The 14,470-nt window shown below is 47.6% G+C and overlaps 7 protein-coding genes across 7 annotated transcripts; 3 read left to right on the top strand and 4 right to left on the bottom strand.

The window, feature by feature from the left end:
* Positions 1 to 208: 208 nt before the first annotated feature.
* Positions 209 to 1,024, bottom strand: N7518_004767 (DUF3716 domain-containing protein; the record flags this gene model as incomplete). Its single annotated transcript, XM_057185694.1, has 1 exon — positions 209 to 1,024. The coding sequence occupies one exon, from the start codon at positions 1,022 to 1,024 to the stop codon at positions 209 to 211; it is 816 nt and encodes a 271-aa protein (XP_057042464.1).
* A 526-nt stretch (positions 1,025 to 1,550) lies between these two features.
* Positions 1,551 to 2,198, top strand: N7518_004766 (DUF3716 domain-containing protein; the record flags this gene model as incomplete). The annotated part of the gene is made up of 1 exon (XM_057185693.1): positions 1,551 to 2,198. One exon carries the CDS (start codon positions 1,551 to 1,553, stop codon positions 2,196 to 2,198), a length of 648 nt encoding a protein of 215 aa, XP_057042463.1.
* A 309-nt stretch (positions 2,199 to 2,507) lies between these two features.
* N7518_004765 (uncharacterized protein) lies at positions 2,508 to 2,753 on the bottom strand (the record flags this gene model as incomplete). Its single annotated transcript, XM_057185692.1, has 1 exon — positions 2,508 to 2,753. One exon carries the CDS (start codon positions 2,751 to 2,753, stop codon positions 2,508 to 2,510), a length of 246 nt encoding a protein of 81 aa, XP_057042462.1.
* A 375-nt stretch (positions 2,754 to 3,128) lies between these two features.
* Positions 3,129 to 4,236, top strand: N7518_004764 (uncharacterized protein; the record flags this gene model as incomplete). The annotated part of the gene is made up of 4 exons (XM_057185691.1): positions 3,129 to 3,456; positions 3,509 to 3,841; positions 3,889 to 3,998; positions 4,057 to 4,236. The coding sequence occupies 4 exons, from the start codon at positions 3,129 to 3,131 to the stop codon at positions 4,234 to 4,236; spliced, it is 951 nt and encodes a 316-aa protein (XP_057042461.1).
* Positions 4,237 to 8,334: 4,098 nt separating this feature from the next.
* Positions 8,335 to 9,929, bottom strand: N7518_004763 (uncharacterized protein; the record flags this gene model as incomplete). Its single annotated transcript, XM_057185690.1, has 6 exons — positions 8,335 to 8,369; positions 8,445 to 8,528; positions 8,591 to 8,738; positions 9,328 to 9,534; positions 9,583 to 9,598; positions 9,685 to 9,929. The coding sequence occupies 6 exons, from the start codon at positions 9,927 to 9,929 to the stop codon at positions 8,335 to 8,337; spliced, it is 735 nt and encodes a 244-aa protein (XP_057042460.1).
* An 880-nt stretch (positions 9,930 to 10,809) lies between these two features.
* On the top strand, positions 10,810 to 11,613 carry N7518_004762 (uncharacterized protein; the record flags this gene model as incomplete). The annotated part of the gene is made up of 2 exons (XM_057185689.1): positions 10,810 to 11,348; positions 11,391 to 11,613. The coding sequence occupies 2 exons, from the start codon at positions 10,810 to 10,812 to the stop codon at positions 11,611 to 11,613; spliced, it is 762 nt and encodes a 253-aa protein (XP_057042459.1).
* Positions 11,614 to 13,852: 2,239 nt separating this feature from the next.
* N7518_004761 (uncharacterized protein) lies at positions 13,853 to 14,422 on the bottom strand (the record flags this gene model as incomplete). Its single annotated transcript, XM_057185688.1, has 1 exon — positions 13,853 to 14,422. One exon carries the CDS (start codon positions 14,420 to 14,422, stop codon positions 13,853 to 13,855), a length of 570 nt encoding a protein of 189 aa, XP_057042458.1.
* Between the last annotated feature and the right edge of the window lie 48 nt (positions 14,423 to 14,470).

Below are 14,470 nucleotides of genomic sequence, written 5' to 3'. Positions count from 1 at the left end.
TACCCTGTAGACACCTAACTATTTACAGTATACGGAGTAGTTAGTTAGTTAGCGACCAAATGCCAAATGCCTGACTTTTAGGTTCGATGCATGAATGTGCCTGAATATGCCTGAATTTCACCAGTGCCCTAGGAAAGGAAAAAAAAGAAAAAACGAAAACAACGAAGAAAAAGTAAAAAAGCTCGAAAAAAACCCCCTTTGGACGGAATTAAGTACGTTGGATGTTGACGTACGCCTCCTTGGCATTATTGATCATTGTAAGAATACAATTGAACTGGGCCTGGCGGTCGTCGGCCGTGGTAGTTGGGATAAATGCCCGAGCAGGGACGACAAGCTCGGCAAAGTTATCTGCCTGTATTGCGTTGTGGATAGCTTCATTTCGGGAATCGCTGAGGCCGACCTCTGCCTGCATCTGTCGAACATACTGTTCCAAGCGTTGTAAAGCCGCTAGGCCGCTTTCGGCCTGCTCGCGGTGAGTCAGGACACGAACTTCCATAGAGGATTGAGATGAGCGGTTGCGCTGGTGACCATGGGGAGTTCCGGGAATAAGAGGTAACTGAAAATAATTGCAACGGGTCGCCCGCCCGTTCCATTGGCAGTTTCCGCAGGCTGTCACAACACGATTAAGATCGTGGAAGCGGATACACTTGGCCCAAGGACCATTGTTTTGTAGACAACTGGTGCATTCTTGCACAGATACTTCTCCCACAATCTGGATGAGGATTGATTCTACATTTGCTGCCCTGCTGCCGATACGCTCATCAAGGCGTTTACCGGTATAGTTGGTTGTTGATCGTTGCAGAGGCTCTCTGACTGGAGTCGCTTGTTTGAGCTGCATAAGTGCTTGTGTCTTTATTTTCCTGGCGTTTCTCGCCACCTTCCATGGCAGTGTCATGGCGTATTCAGCCCAGGGACCAGGAGTCGTATCTTGGCTCCCGGCCTCCCCGGCGGGAATTTGGCTCGGGGCCCCAACTTCGTGACGGCCAGATTCCTCTGGCAGGCAGCTTGCATCATCGTTAGCCATTGATCTGAACTTACCTGGGACGGATTCTTACTATCTGCTGTCATCTTCGGCAATGACTTGTCGCTGGTTTGGAAGCCTGGGCTGTTGTGTTGGTGGGGGTGTCTCTGGCATGATGTTGGGAGATGGGATAGGAGCCAAGATGGGATGGCAGTCAAAAAGAGAAAGGAGTCAAGATGAGACAGGAGTCAAGATGAGACAGGAGTCAAGATGAGACAGGCGTCAAAAAGAGACAGGCGTCAAAAAGAGACAGGAGTCAAGATGGGATAGCAGTCAAGGTTGAATTGAAAAGAGAGAGTGAACGAGGCTAAGTTGAGAAGAGACCCGCTGGCGTCGACATCGACCTCCTCCTTGGGGTAGGCCTGCAGAATAATAGCTTCCTATGTAGGGGCGTGTTATTGTTCTGGTCTGTTATTGTTCTGGTGGGAGATCTCCCATTGTTAGAGACTATCTTTTATTCTTTACATTCAGCCCTCCCATATACCACTTCAAGTTATCCCACTCATATTTAATATCATCACAATCAACCATGGAGTTGCCCTCCAAAACATTCCCTGCACCCGTGGTTGGAGAGGATGAAGACCAGCCTGGATTCTGGGCATACAGTGCTCTCAATAACCCATGGCCTCGCGGGCGACGAGTTCGTGAACGCCCGGGGACTTTGCTACATACACTGCGAACCGCACCACTTCGTCGTGAGCCAGGCTTACGTACTCTGAAAAATGGGGAGGATTTCTATTATACCGTCGGTACCAAGACCGCGAATATTGAAGCTCTGCTGGTACAATCGGTTGGGGAAAGAATTGATATTGGGGAAGCATGCGATTTTTGCCAACGATCTCAAGGGCCATTCACTTCATGCGTTATTGCAGCTGACCTTCGACACCTGCGACCAACATGCGCAAACTGCCATTGGGGATCGAAGGGAAAGCAGTGTAGCTTCATTGCACAGCCCCCTATTGCTCATACATCAATCCAGCAAACCGCCACGCCCGAGATACCCAAGACGCTCAAGGAGCTAGATGAGACACTGGCAAAGGAGATCCTTGCTCGGGACTCGGTGATGGCGGTGCTGCACGACTATGATCGGCGAATCGAAGAACTTTTAGCCACAAAGGCTACTATGCAGGCTAGTGAACAGCGGGAGAACACTGCTAGTGCCAATCTTCATAATTAGACAGTGTACCCCCAGTGTACCCACGGTTGATCCACGGTTGATCCACGGTTGGCCTTAGGTTGGCCTTAGGTTGGCCTTAGGTTGACTTCAGGTCAACCCTTAGCTGGTAATACATTCATGTGTCTTTTCTGTCTTTTGCTCCGTCACTAGTCACAATAATGAACTGTATAACAGAAATGCGAGGTAGGCGTCTCTGATTTCTGCTCCGTCGCTGTTGGTTGCGATATTCGATAGGGTCGTGTTCATGTAACCGGGCAGTCTAGCTTGGGTGATTCGGTCGAACAGAGCTGCAGCCTGCGAGCCCGTCATTTAGTGCTCGCCGGCTAGACGTAGGAACGTCTGAGCTTTTTTACTAGATGTACAGCTGGCAGCAAGAGCTTCTAGGCGGCTCGCTGCTGTCATAAGTGTTGGGAATGATTGGGTAGCTTCCAGCCTAGCCAGGTTGTAGAACGATTGCAGCGTGGGCAGGCTTTGTACGGTTCCGAGCGGTTGTATTTCCGGTGTGGGGATGCGGGTCGCTTCGATCTGGTTGATCCATTGTTCGCTATCGGTCATTGTAGCTGCGTCCTTGGTTATTCTGGTTACTGTTCGCTCCGACTGCTTTGGTTTAGTTACCGCTTGTTTTGCTGTAGCGGTCGGTGGCTGCATTGCTGCTGTAGTTGGTTCTGTAGGGTCCGGAGTGGAGGCTGCGCTGGGTGTTGAGGACGGTACAGGGTGACTGGTCTTTTGTGGTTGTCTTGTGGCGTTTCGACGCCGGTGCGGCTACGATGATTGTTGCTGTCCGTGTTGTAGTCAGACTTTAGAAATAGTAGTGGTCGAAGGGAGCTTTTCCCCAACCCACCTGACTCTCACCCACTCGTTTTCCATCCCAACCCTTCTCACAACAACAACACCACCACCACCACCACCATCACCACTACCACCACTATCATGGCTCCCAAGAAGCTTTTCCGCAGGCATGCTCTTGGGCTTATCGAAGTGGCCCTAAAGTGGCTTTCAGCCACAAGCAACGTCTCGAAGGTGGAAATTGACGAGATGAGAGAAACGCTAGAGCAAGCTAAGAAGGCAGCTGCACGCGACCAAAAACTACCTGGAGTAGCCGTGGGCGACCTGACCCTAGAGGAGGTCGAGACCATTTTCGGTCTTAAGAAGTTGACTCCGAGAAACGAGCAGCCAGGCGATATGTGGGACTTGGAGCCCTATGATATCCACGGACTACGAGATCCCGAAGACTTCCATGAATTCTCTACCTTCCTCGGTAAGTCCCCTCTTCTCTTATAAATAGGGTGTTTACTCATTCACTAAACTAGAGAGAGCCCTTGAGTACCTGGAAATCGCACATGATGGCTCCACTAAAGTCGAAGCGCAAGTCCGTGCACGCCTCGACATAATACTCGGATTGGTTCTAGGATTCGCCAAGGAAGACGGTCGGATCATCACTGGAAACTCGGTGTCGTGGGGCTATGAGACCCCGTTCTGGAAGACGGTCCGGATGAAGTCTCGAGAGAAGATGCTGCGTGGTCAACCCGACTACGCGCTCTGGTACGGAGCGCAGGCCAACCTCGAGACTAACCTTGTTATTGTGGAAGCTAAGTCTCGGGAGAAGCTGGGTAAGGGCGAACGCCAGTTACTTGGCTATATGGGTACGTCTGAAGTATCATACTAGAAACATCGCTAATCGGATTGCTAGGCCTCGTTCATGCCGGCCGTATCGAGCGGGGGAAGATAGATACAACAGTCTACGGGATCTCAACAGATAGCGTGACCTTTAACTTCTACCGCATCAACAAAAGCAGCAAGGTGAGTTAGCAAGTACTTCTTTATATCTTGCTACTACTATGTTCTAACATCCTGAAAGTGGTGCTCAAAGGCCCTGATCTGGGGATATACCCTGGAGGAGAACAAGACTATAGTTCTCTTGCTCCTTACAATTATGGATTTAGCATCATCTCAATCTCCAGGGCATTCCCGTGAGCCTACCTCCCACGACCGTCAATTCAGTAGCTCGGCTGGTGAGGATGTCCTTATGACAGAGTAGTAGTGATACGATCATACACTCGGCGTTATCTCAATCAATCAATCAAAGTTCAATTAACCTGTTGCAGTCTAACTAGTTACGTATGACTATGCAGGCGCTTCTCCAGCCTACAGCACTAGTGCTGCATGTGACGTGCCAGGTCGATCAATAAAGAAAGAGTGCATATACAACAGAAGAGTGTATTCCGACGAAGATAACTAAGATAAGGAAGAGAGAAGAAGCAAGTGCAGAAGTGGGAGAGGGCCTGCTTATATAGCCGGCACTCTGTAACGCTGCAAATAACAAACATGCAAACCATACAAACATAGCGATCGTAACACTGCAGTACTAAACCAAGGCTCAATAAAAAGGGAAGAAGTAGGGTCCTATAAATAAGGGGTTAGAGATACTATAACTTTAAAGCTAGGGGAGTATTAAAGAGGTACCAGCTACCCGTAAGCGACCACTCGGGGTGGTGACGCATACGGGTTATAGTTTGCTGAGCGTGGACGAACCAAAGTCTGTCCTAATGTGACCTACTGTATGGAGTAGCCTAGGTTATATACTCTATATGAGCCTTTAGGCGGTAGGGGTAGGCTTATCTGCTTATTTACTTACTTACTTGCTTAATGGCCTGCAGCCGGCTTAGTGGCTACGCCGCGGTTTACTTATTTACTGCAGTGGTTTCCAGAGCAGGATGACTAAGCGGCTATGTGACATAACTAAAAGCACTCCCGAGGCATAGATAGCAACGCAGACACCTTCCACTTCTCTTCTCAGTAGTCACCCCATGGTGTTCTCCTCTCTAGCACCCTACTACTCCCAGTGACGACTCTGCTCTCACACCTGTTTCGCAGGCAGGGCTGTCGGTGCCCCTATCCTAGGGACTCTTCAATAAGTAGGATCAGGTGACTAGATATATAAAAAGGATAATAACGAGAAATATATTATAACTAAGCAACTTAATCAACTCAATCATCCAATTCATGTAGTCTACTTACACATCAACTGTCCAATCTAACAGCCTTATATGTCTTAACATTATCATTCAATACGGACAACAGTACCAAAATTCCCCAGGTGCTGCAGCACTTATCAAGGCCTAACTATATGGTCCGGCCACTACATACCCATGAGCATACCTCCCACGACTATCCATTCATTAGCTCTGCCGGTGAGGATATCTCTATAGCGGACCGGTAGGAATGAGTACCATTTTTAGCTAAAAATATGTATTGCTTTGGTTTTCAATGAACATCTTGTTTCGTCACTTCATTTAACGTACATATCCTTAGAAATCTAGGTCACCGGCATCGGAATAGAAATCTGCCCAGGCACAAGACTCATCCAAATACGACAGAGCCAAAAATGTAACTTCCTAGCACCATGATTGCTAACCCATTGTCCTCGAACGCATCCACATTCTAGAATAAAAAACACAATGTCACAGTCCCGCAGATATATTGAGGTAGTATATGCTACCTGGCTCCTCGAGATTTCTCCGTACCTCTCGTTATCTGTTGGATATTCTTTATCCCAAGGATTCAATTGTAGTTGCCTTTCACGAATAAATCCGTACCAGAGTAGTCCTTCATCTAGCAGAGGGTGAACTTCATTCAAGATATTCGTACAAGGGAGTACCACGTCACGTATTCGTAAATAGCCTTGGCTACCCCTCGGTTGAACTTTCACTTCGGTATATGCCGGACCATCCACGGCCTTTCCATCTTTCTCTATAAATCCAATACACGATCGAGGAGGCTGCTGAAATAACATTCGTTTCCAGCTTGCGCCTTTTCGGAGAAAGACTTCGTCGCTCTGAGGATCGATCTGAGGTATCTTCGCCCCTCCTTCTACTAGCGGCGCTTTCCATTTGTGCGCTTGTCTTGCGCAAAACCATGGCCATATACATTCTTCTAGCAACGGGTTGCGAATTCCCGGCGTCCCGCGTGGTAGAGTATAATTGACGGGCTTAAAAAACAGGGCAGCCTGTAAGTCGCTCGAGTCCCGAATCAGGAAGTGCCATTTACGGCAGACTCTTTGAGCGGATGCGAGTAAAGTGCGCGTGTTAGTTGCGAGTAGGATCAGTTCAAGGATTTCCGTTATCAGGAAAACCTTGTGCGGCTCTAATGAAGCCATATCACAGAGATTTAGGGACGATTCTGTTGAAGGACGATAACTCAATAGACAGATATTTTCTAATGAGGGACAGTTATTAAAAAGAGTGTGTCAGAGAGACGTCCGTTCCCTCTATGGTACTACGGACAAGTTCATACCTAAAATAGCTTAGTGGTATGCACTTCCGTAGCCTCGCTAGTATACGGCGCGTTGAACTTTGCTGTGGACTAGGAACCGGCGTAGGTACGTACCTAGGCCGAACTACATGTCTGATAGAAGGGTATATATAATTTTCTAGATTAGTGAGCCCTAGATTTTAGATAGAGATAGGATGATTTTACATGGACTACTTGACTTACGCTGTTACGAGATAGAAGCATTTGGTAGAAATAATTCAGATTAATTTTGTATTTGGTACTTTACCATAGTGCAAATCAGAGCCGGTCTTATACCCCTAGTCGCGGCTCTGCGTTTTATAGGAAATATTTACAATACGTGAGAATGGTCGATTTACTTAAAAAGACGATGTCGAATCATCCCTTTCGCCGTTATCGCCGTTCCTGATTAGTGATGGATGCCTTCCGCGGAACGGCACGAGTAGATACAGAATTATTTATCACACAGATCGTCGAAGAGATAACGATACAAATCCATTACCGGCGCAAGATAGGTGTACCCACAAATTGCCAAAGAAGCTAGGAAGCTAAGGGAGTAGAAAGCCGGCCATTGGTACTCGGCATACCATACAAGAGTGTATATTACAGTTAGTTAGCGATGTCCGCACAGATTGTTGAAATTGCGGGTTTTGTCATTTTAGAAAAGTTAAGAGTTCTTAATATCATCCAGGAGAGCCAGAAAGTTGAAGGGCGATAGGGAGGACTTTATAGAACCACGCACAACGATACACAGCGGTAGGCCTAATAACGTAATTTACGGAAAGAATTTCATTCATCCGATATGGTATAAGCTAGGGGTACAGCGGAAAGACCACGTTTGTACATGGTATTGTGGGAGATAATCGTGGTGATTCCGTATAGGGGATTTTATAGATCTTGTCGAATTTCGTACAGCGTAATTTACCACTAGACCTTAACAAAAACCAAGGTTCCTGTTTAGGGCCTAGAGGGGTCATATCCCATTCTTGACAGATCTAATTAGGACTAGTGCCATATTACCAACCAGCTTTAGCGCATGATTGTTACCATATATCTACCAGTGATCTCGGCGGCCAGATAGTCGTGTCGCAGAGCAAAGCGACCGATCCTAACTTCCTATGCTACGTAAATTATGACTGTAGAAGCTCTGGGGAAGATAATGATGGTTCATTCTGTATGTAGGTATGGACCATCGGGACATAAAAGTCCCACGTGACTGTATGGTCATAATCTAGCTAAATCAGGTCTGGTCTATTATCAGACCCTTACCTCCGATGAGCGGGACAAGCTGGGCGGCCCTCCCTTCGCCGTCCTGAAGTTCACATGCCACAATACCGCCAATCCCACTGAAGAAGGCTTCATCTGAATGTATGTTCAGATACCATACGACAAGACCCTCCGCAGTAGCTGGGAGGTCAGAGAGCTCCAAGCTGAAGCAGCCGTGTGCACAAAGAGTACGAGGCAGTGACTACACTTAGCAAAAACAAGTGTCAAGCAGTCCCAGAGCTTTCAGGCTATGGGCAGGATAGACAAGGACCAGAAGCATATATCCCCAACGGCTATCTGAACATTGCAGATCATTGACTTGGTATATTAGATATTTCGCTGGATTTCGCTTTGCTGCGAAGATTGAGGACCAACCACTATCCGTACTCACCTATGAAATGTGGGGTTTGGCCAAACCCCCTGAAAAGAGCGGCTGGCATCTAAATACGTCGGATTGGATCTGGTGGCGAAGGGGTAGGGACGATAGGCCACTGCGATAGCTTCGAAATTCATATTATCTCGTATCACCAGTACTTCACAGAAAAGGTAGTCCTATGAGATAACATACATGAACCCTATCTCACTTAGGCTCCACCCAATGCTCTGTGTCGTTATCTATTTCGTCAGCAGTACTTGCGATACTGCATACATAGAACATGCACTGTTTCATGGACACCTGAGTGAACGTACTACCAGCCCCCTGGGAGGCTAGAGGGGTTGGGATATAGTAGTTGATTGATCGAACGGGTGGGGAGTACCATACCTCCCAAGCCCCTGCAGGAGACCGGTATTACCTCAAGAAGACTGTTTCGTCATATGTCGAGATCCGTACTCACAACTCAGCTCCTGCATGTCTCTCAGGGGCTGTGCCAGCTTGATGACGAGTCCGGCGTGGTTGTTGGTAATCGCATCACTTAGTCTATGCGCCTGCACCCAAGGAACTTTCAGCTCGCCGACAAGCTTGATATTGAGTCCATTTGAATTCTAATTCAACGCGACAACATCGGGCGTTTTTTGTATCCGGAACCCGAGCATTTAAAGTCGGCGAACGAGAACTCGACCCATTTCGCCTCCAGGACCGCTCCAAACTCCTGGCCAATTGCCTGCTGGAAGCGGCCTTGAAGCCCGTGCTCATCTCCGACGCAGACTCTCTCTGGGTTATCATTTCTTGGGCGCAGGGCTTGCCGGGATGCTCCAGTGCCTCGGCACCACCTTTGGGCTCGATGATTATCGATAAGCTTCTCGTAAAAAGAAGGCCATGGAGACAGGGCTCCTTAAAATACCAAGGCCTGCCTTGTGAGTTTGAGTTCGATTATCTCTGCCTTGATTAGGCATCGGGATGTGCAATAGGAGGGGGGAGGCATCCGCCACGAGTGTTGCGCATCGCGTTGGAGGGCGTAGTGTATGGGCTGATTCTCAGGGTGGGCAATGGAATTTCGACGATTCGTCGACACCGAATCATTTTAGTAAAACGTTCCGTTTTAATTCATCTCACCTCGCTAAGGTTCTCGGAGAGAAGAAAAGGGTAAAACAACAGAGGGACGCCCGTCGCCTCGGCATCTCCTTAGCATACCGAGCCGTTCAGTCCAGCCAGCAGCTGATTTGTCCAGCCCTCTTTTATCCGGTGGAGAGTATTACGCGCCGAGGTAGTGAAGTTGGTGAATTTTGTGGTGGTCAGCCGCTTCTTCTTCTTCTTCGTCTTCTTCTTCTTGGGTGTGGTAGAGGGCGCAGAGGTCTCTGGAGTCTCGGGGTTTGTCGGAGGGGAACGGGCATCAACACCCTGCCCTTCGCGGACCTACTCGCGAGTCTCCGTGAGCTGCTCACCCACAATAACATCTTTAGGGCTATTCCATGATATATTAGCCTCAATGCATATATAGGCAAGGGTCCGCCAATATAGTTTCCATGAAAATCATGGTTTACCACTTACGTGATATTCTCAGGATCATTGCCCTTAGAGGCTGGCCTCCAAATAATAAAGCCGGCGCCACCAAGGAGCCCAACCACAACGATCCAAACGGCCCAAAAGCCCGACTGAGCCAGAACTTGTTGGCTTGCAGACCGAGAAGTCCCGGAGGCAGAGCGAGATGAGGTCGATTGCGTAGTGGAGGTAGGTAGACTAGGGGCGGGAAGCACATCAACGATGTTTATGGTATTCGGAATATTGCTTGCCATGGCTGCGATGTTGTGAATACAATTTTACGCTGCTGGGGGAAATACGATGTACCCTCTACGCAACATCGTGCCTGCTTAATCTGTACCAACTACGGCATAACTACGTTCATAGCTTCCTATTTTACAAAAAAAAAAACTTCTGCAGCTGGGAACCCTCAAAGCGTTTGGAGTAGGATACAAGTATGAGATTGAAGAAGACGAGACTGTGAAGTGCCCCGCTATGGTCAAAATCGACATGGTAGATTATCATTATAATACAATTCTACCTTGCCTCCTTAATTCGAACATCATGAGGCTGTAGTGAGAGAGAACCTCTTCCTATAATAGACTCAGGCTATTCCCGACCCACAAAGATCTACATCCCCACATCCTTAAGCGTTGACTTTGCTCCATCGCAAGCAGAGCAACCAGTCCATCATCTTTGACCCTCGCCGACTGTCTGAAACGCCTTTCCCTAGCCTTGGAGCGTTTTTCAACTTCCGATTTCAGATAATGGCGACGAAGAAGATGGTAAACATGACGTTGGGCATCGCGGTGATGGGCGTAACGATCTGAGGGTCAGATTCAGGAACAGCGAGGACGATGTAGGTAGAATGGAGCTTACCTTTGTGAAATTGAGGCCGAAATAAGTTTGTGGGGGTGGGTGGGAAGGAAAACGAAAAGAGTGAAGAGAAACAGAGTGTATGCCCCTTCGTAGTGCGGTGTTGCCTCAGGTACGATGGTGCAAGCCAATGAACACCAAATGATCATTTGACCCCACAAAGTCCATCTCCCTTCACTTAATTCCGAACTTTCCTTCTTTTCCTCTTCTGTGCTCTCAGAAATCTCTTCCCTTTTCATCCTCGCAACCTTCTTCCGCACTCTACATCTAATCTTCAAGATGACTGATATCTCTCAGATCTTCAAAGGCACTCAGATCGCCCTTCCTGGCTCCGCAGATCTCCAGCTGAATGCGAGTACATGGGTGATCGACGAGAAGCTTTATGAGAATAGAGTCGATGGAGTGCGTGAGCCTACTTCTGATCCCGACGAACAGCCATCCGGTTGGGAGGCTAAGTATCTATGTCACGATCAACATTTCCCCAATAATCACGCCTTCATGAGAGTCTACTGTCAAGGTCCTGATGAGGGAACAGAATTCCTCCTGCCGGAGGTTCGAGCCCAACAGGCAAATCCTCACTTTGAAAAGCGGGAAGCCAAAGCTCGGAAGAAGTTCAGCCAAGGTGGATGCAAAAGTGTACCTTCACTACTTGGATATGGCCAATCCACGCAAGGGGAAAACGGACCTGTACCTGGAGGATACATAACCTATCTTGTTTGGGAAAAGGTCCCCGGGCAGGTCCTCACTCCGGAACTCTTCTGGTCATTCGAGCGACCAAAACGTGATCTCGTTCGCCGAAAGTTCCGGGCTGCATATGAGTAAGTGCGGAGTCAAGTCTTTGAGATCATGCTAACGCAAAGTCAGGGATATGTCGTCCTTTGGCTGGGGTCCAGGAGGGGGGATATCACAAAGATTATATGGGACAAAGAATGCGCCGATCTATGGATCTCAGGGTTTCGCGCTTCATATCCAACTGACGACAAGTGGGGGGATCGCATTCTGGCTTATTTCAACTTGATCGAGCCACCACCGCGCGACGTCTGGGGGAACATTTGTGAGGACCTTGATAAATGGGAGTGGTGATACAGGCAGGTTTCTATTGATGACAGGGAGAACATCCAGGTACCGCTTCAGTGATCCTCGAAGGTAAACTCTCCGCCTTTTTTGCGGTGTGAGTATCTCTCATAACGAGTTCCTTCTTGGAGTAACTGCCCTGTTTTGAAGGTGCGAGTAATATTCTATTGTCTTCCAAGATTTTGCTTCGTGATCAATCCAATTCTTAACGATCTCCGAATTTACGTTTCCACCTATTCAAAGTTCACTTAATATCCCTCCAGTAGGCTCTTTTGCTCTCAAATATAACAATGGAGATGTTCCAGATCTTATCTAATAGGGTGGAGGCTTGTAGCCGAAATTTCTGGACTCTGCATGTATAAGTCACACTCGACTCTGTTTATCCTAAAGCTTATCAACGTCAGATCAAAGCTACGAACCCGCAAGCTACTTATCATAGGCCACGTTTTCGAAACTAAGGAATCATTCGATTGATATCAATAGGAAGAAGAAGTTATGCTATAATACAATTCTACGGCATTCATAATTATACGAACTAACTGCCAAGCAACTTCGGAAAACGTAAAACTCCAGTGCGAACAAACATCAAAACATCAAACACGGTGTCTCATCAATTCATAATCGGTAAGATGGTCGGACCGGCACCGCCTGGAAGCCTATGAGCAGGGATGGCCCTTATAAAAATGCCATTCTCAAGGAATTATTGCTGACATTGACAGAGTAATATCTACTGATCCAGATCCATCATAATATGTCCGAATCCTAATTTTGCCTCCATATTCTACCTGTGTGATAGACCGATTCGCCGTTTAGAGCGTGATGTCAATTTCGATGGATGAGGTTGAACGCTGCATGTCAGTCTCCGTGATATACTGCATACTGGACGTAATCAAGTCCTCGAGAACTGTAAAAGTCCAATGGAAGTCAAAGTTGATCACATATATCACGATGATGGCAATGATAGTGGTAAAACACCCGCTGTTGAAGCAAGCAATTATGCTAATCCATCTGCCTCCATGGCATTTGCGTCATAAAAATCTTGAAATGACGACCCTTCTTAATGCAAAGCGGACCCAAAATTGGCAGATCTCAGAGAGGCGGTGTCCTTCAGAGGCTACCATGGCCCCCGGGTCCCGCGTTTACCTTGCGTATGAGCCACTGCTTTGGCGAAGATTCCTAAATAGATGGGCTAGGTGTTTAGGTGGTGTAATCGCCGCAAGTTCTCAGGCCAGTATGAAAACCCTCAAATTGATGAAGTCGAAGCGTAAAAAGGCGTAGAATATCGATCATGTCGCTGCCAATTTGTTGCAATTAAATGTTTTGTCGGATGAAACAAACGTGGAGTTTTGTGGGAAGAACTAGTCCAGCAGGGTAGAGATCACCGGTTGCAAGTCGAATGCGTAGGGTGAGAATCGAGGTTGGTCAGATGATTGCCCAACGAGAGCAGGGCCCATGCACTCTTTGAATCCCATACTGTATTCGCCTAATATATAGAGAGAAGCGACCAGACCATTGGTCTATATATCAAGTGGCGGCTAGATTGAGAAGGGAGAAAGAATAGGAACACCCAAAGAAAGAACGGTCAGCCTACGAAGGTTCAGAGGGCGGCCCTGACACTCAGGGAGTTACAAGGGTGAATTGACGATTCCCTAATTTTACGACTACTCCAGATAGTAAATCAGATTGAAAGCAGCGAGGAAATTTGAGTAGGCTGACAAGTTTCATTGGAGACTGAATGGAGCGCTAAGTCAAGGCTTCTAGACACTTGATCACACATTCGACAAAGGAAAGGGATCCACTCGCATGGGGAGTTTTGTCTTCAGAAATACCCACACCTCTCTACATTGGTAGGAGAGGGGAGCTTACTCACAGCTCCATAAATGAAGCGGAGTTTTCTCGTGCCCTATTTTATTGATTCCACCCAGCTTTTTGGAGGTAGTTGGTTATCAACCTAGCCTTGCCCACGCGCCAGGATCGCAATATAGAAAAAGCATTCTCTCACGGTCACCACCGGAGATCCTTTGGTGTAGATATTGGACGCCAGAATCACTGGGGAGCAATCCACGACCCATGTCGTACCATCGTGGCGTTGTCGGAGAAAGATCGTCTCTTCATAATTCGACAGAAAGCCGTACATACACCCCGTCTCTTTCATATACCTGAGAATCTGGCCCACTAAGACTCGAAAATGAGAATTTTGGCAAAAGGGCTCGAACTTTAGGCGACGCTCGATACGGTGATGGACAACCTACGGCACCTTCAGCTCACCCACAAGCTTCAACTCATTCCTTGATGTCTTCATAGTACAATCTGGGACTTTTCCCCCTGGATTAGGAAGACATTTGAAATCGGCAAACCGGATATCAAGCCTTTGAGCTTCAAACACCTGTCCAAGTGTTTGGCCAATCGCCTGTTGAAACCTTCCCTGTACACCTGTCTCATCTCCGACAAAGACCTTATTGTCATCAAGATTGTGGGTCTTCAGAGTGTATCCGATAACGCTGCTGCTCCAATGTTGGTTATCCATTGTTGCTCGTACATTCTGAAAGAAATTTGGCCAATGATTCAATTCGCCGTTGTAAACAAGTGGGTGTACGGCATTGGAGCTCGTATGGAAATCTGTCATCAGTAGAGGAGGTAGAGCCGAGTTGACGGTCTCACGTACGCGGATTTGCTTACCCATGATGTAGATGAATGCTGTTGATGGTAATTTCGGAAGTGTGAAGAGCGAGATGAAAGTGTGGGAAAGATGAGATGGAAGCGAGAAACCACTAGTTAGGAAGGCAGGAGGGCTCTCCTCGTGCTTCAGTCCTTGCATTTTCAGATTTCAGACTTCCAATCTGTGACATCACATGACAAATCCATC

This window comes from Penicillium psychrosexuale (assembly GCF_028828465.1).
Source record: "Penicillium psychrosexuale strain IBT 29551 chromosome Unknown utg000003l, whole genome shotgun sequence".
Taxonomy (NCBI): Eukaryota; Fungi; Ascomycota; class Eurotiomycetes; order Eurotiales; family Aspergillaceae; genus Penicillium; species Penicillium psychrosexuale.
Note: the sequence above shows the minus strand (reverse complement) of the source record. Positions and strands in the feature narration are given on the sequence as shown.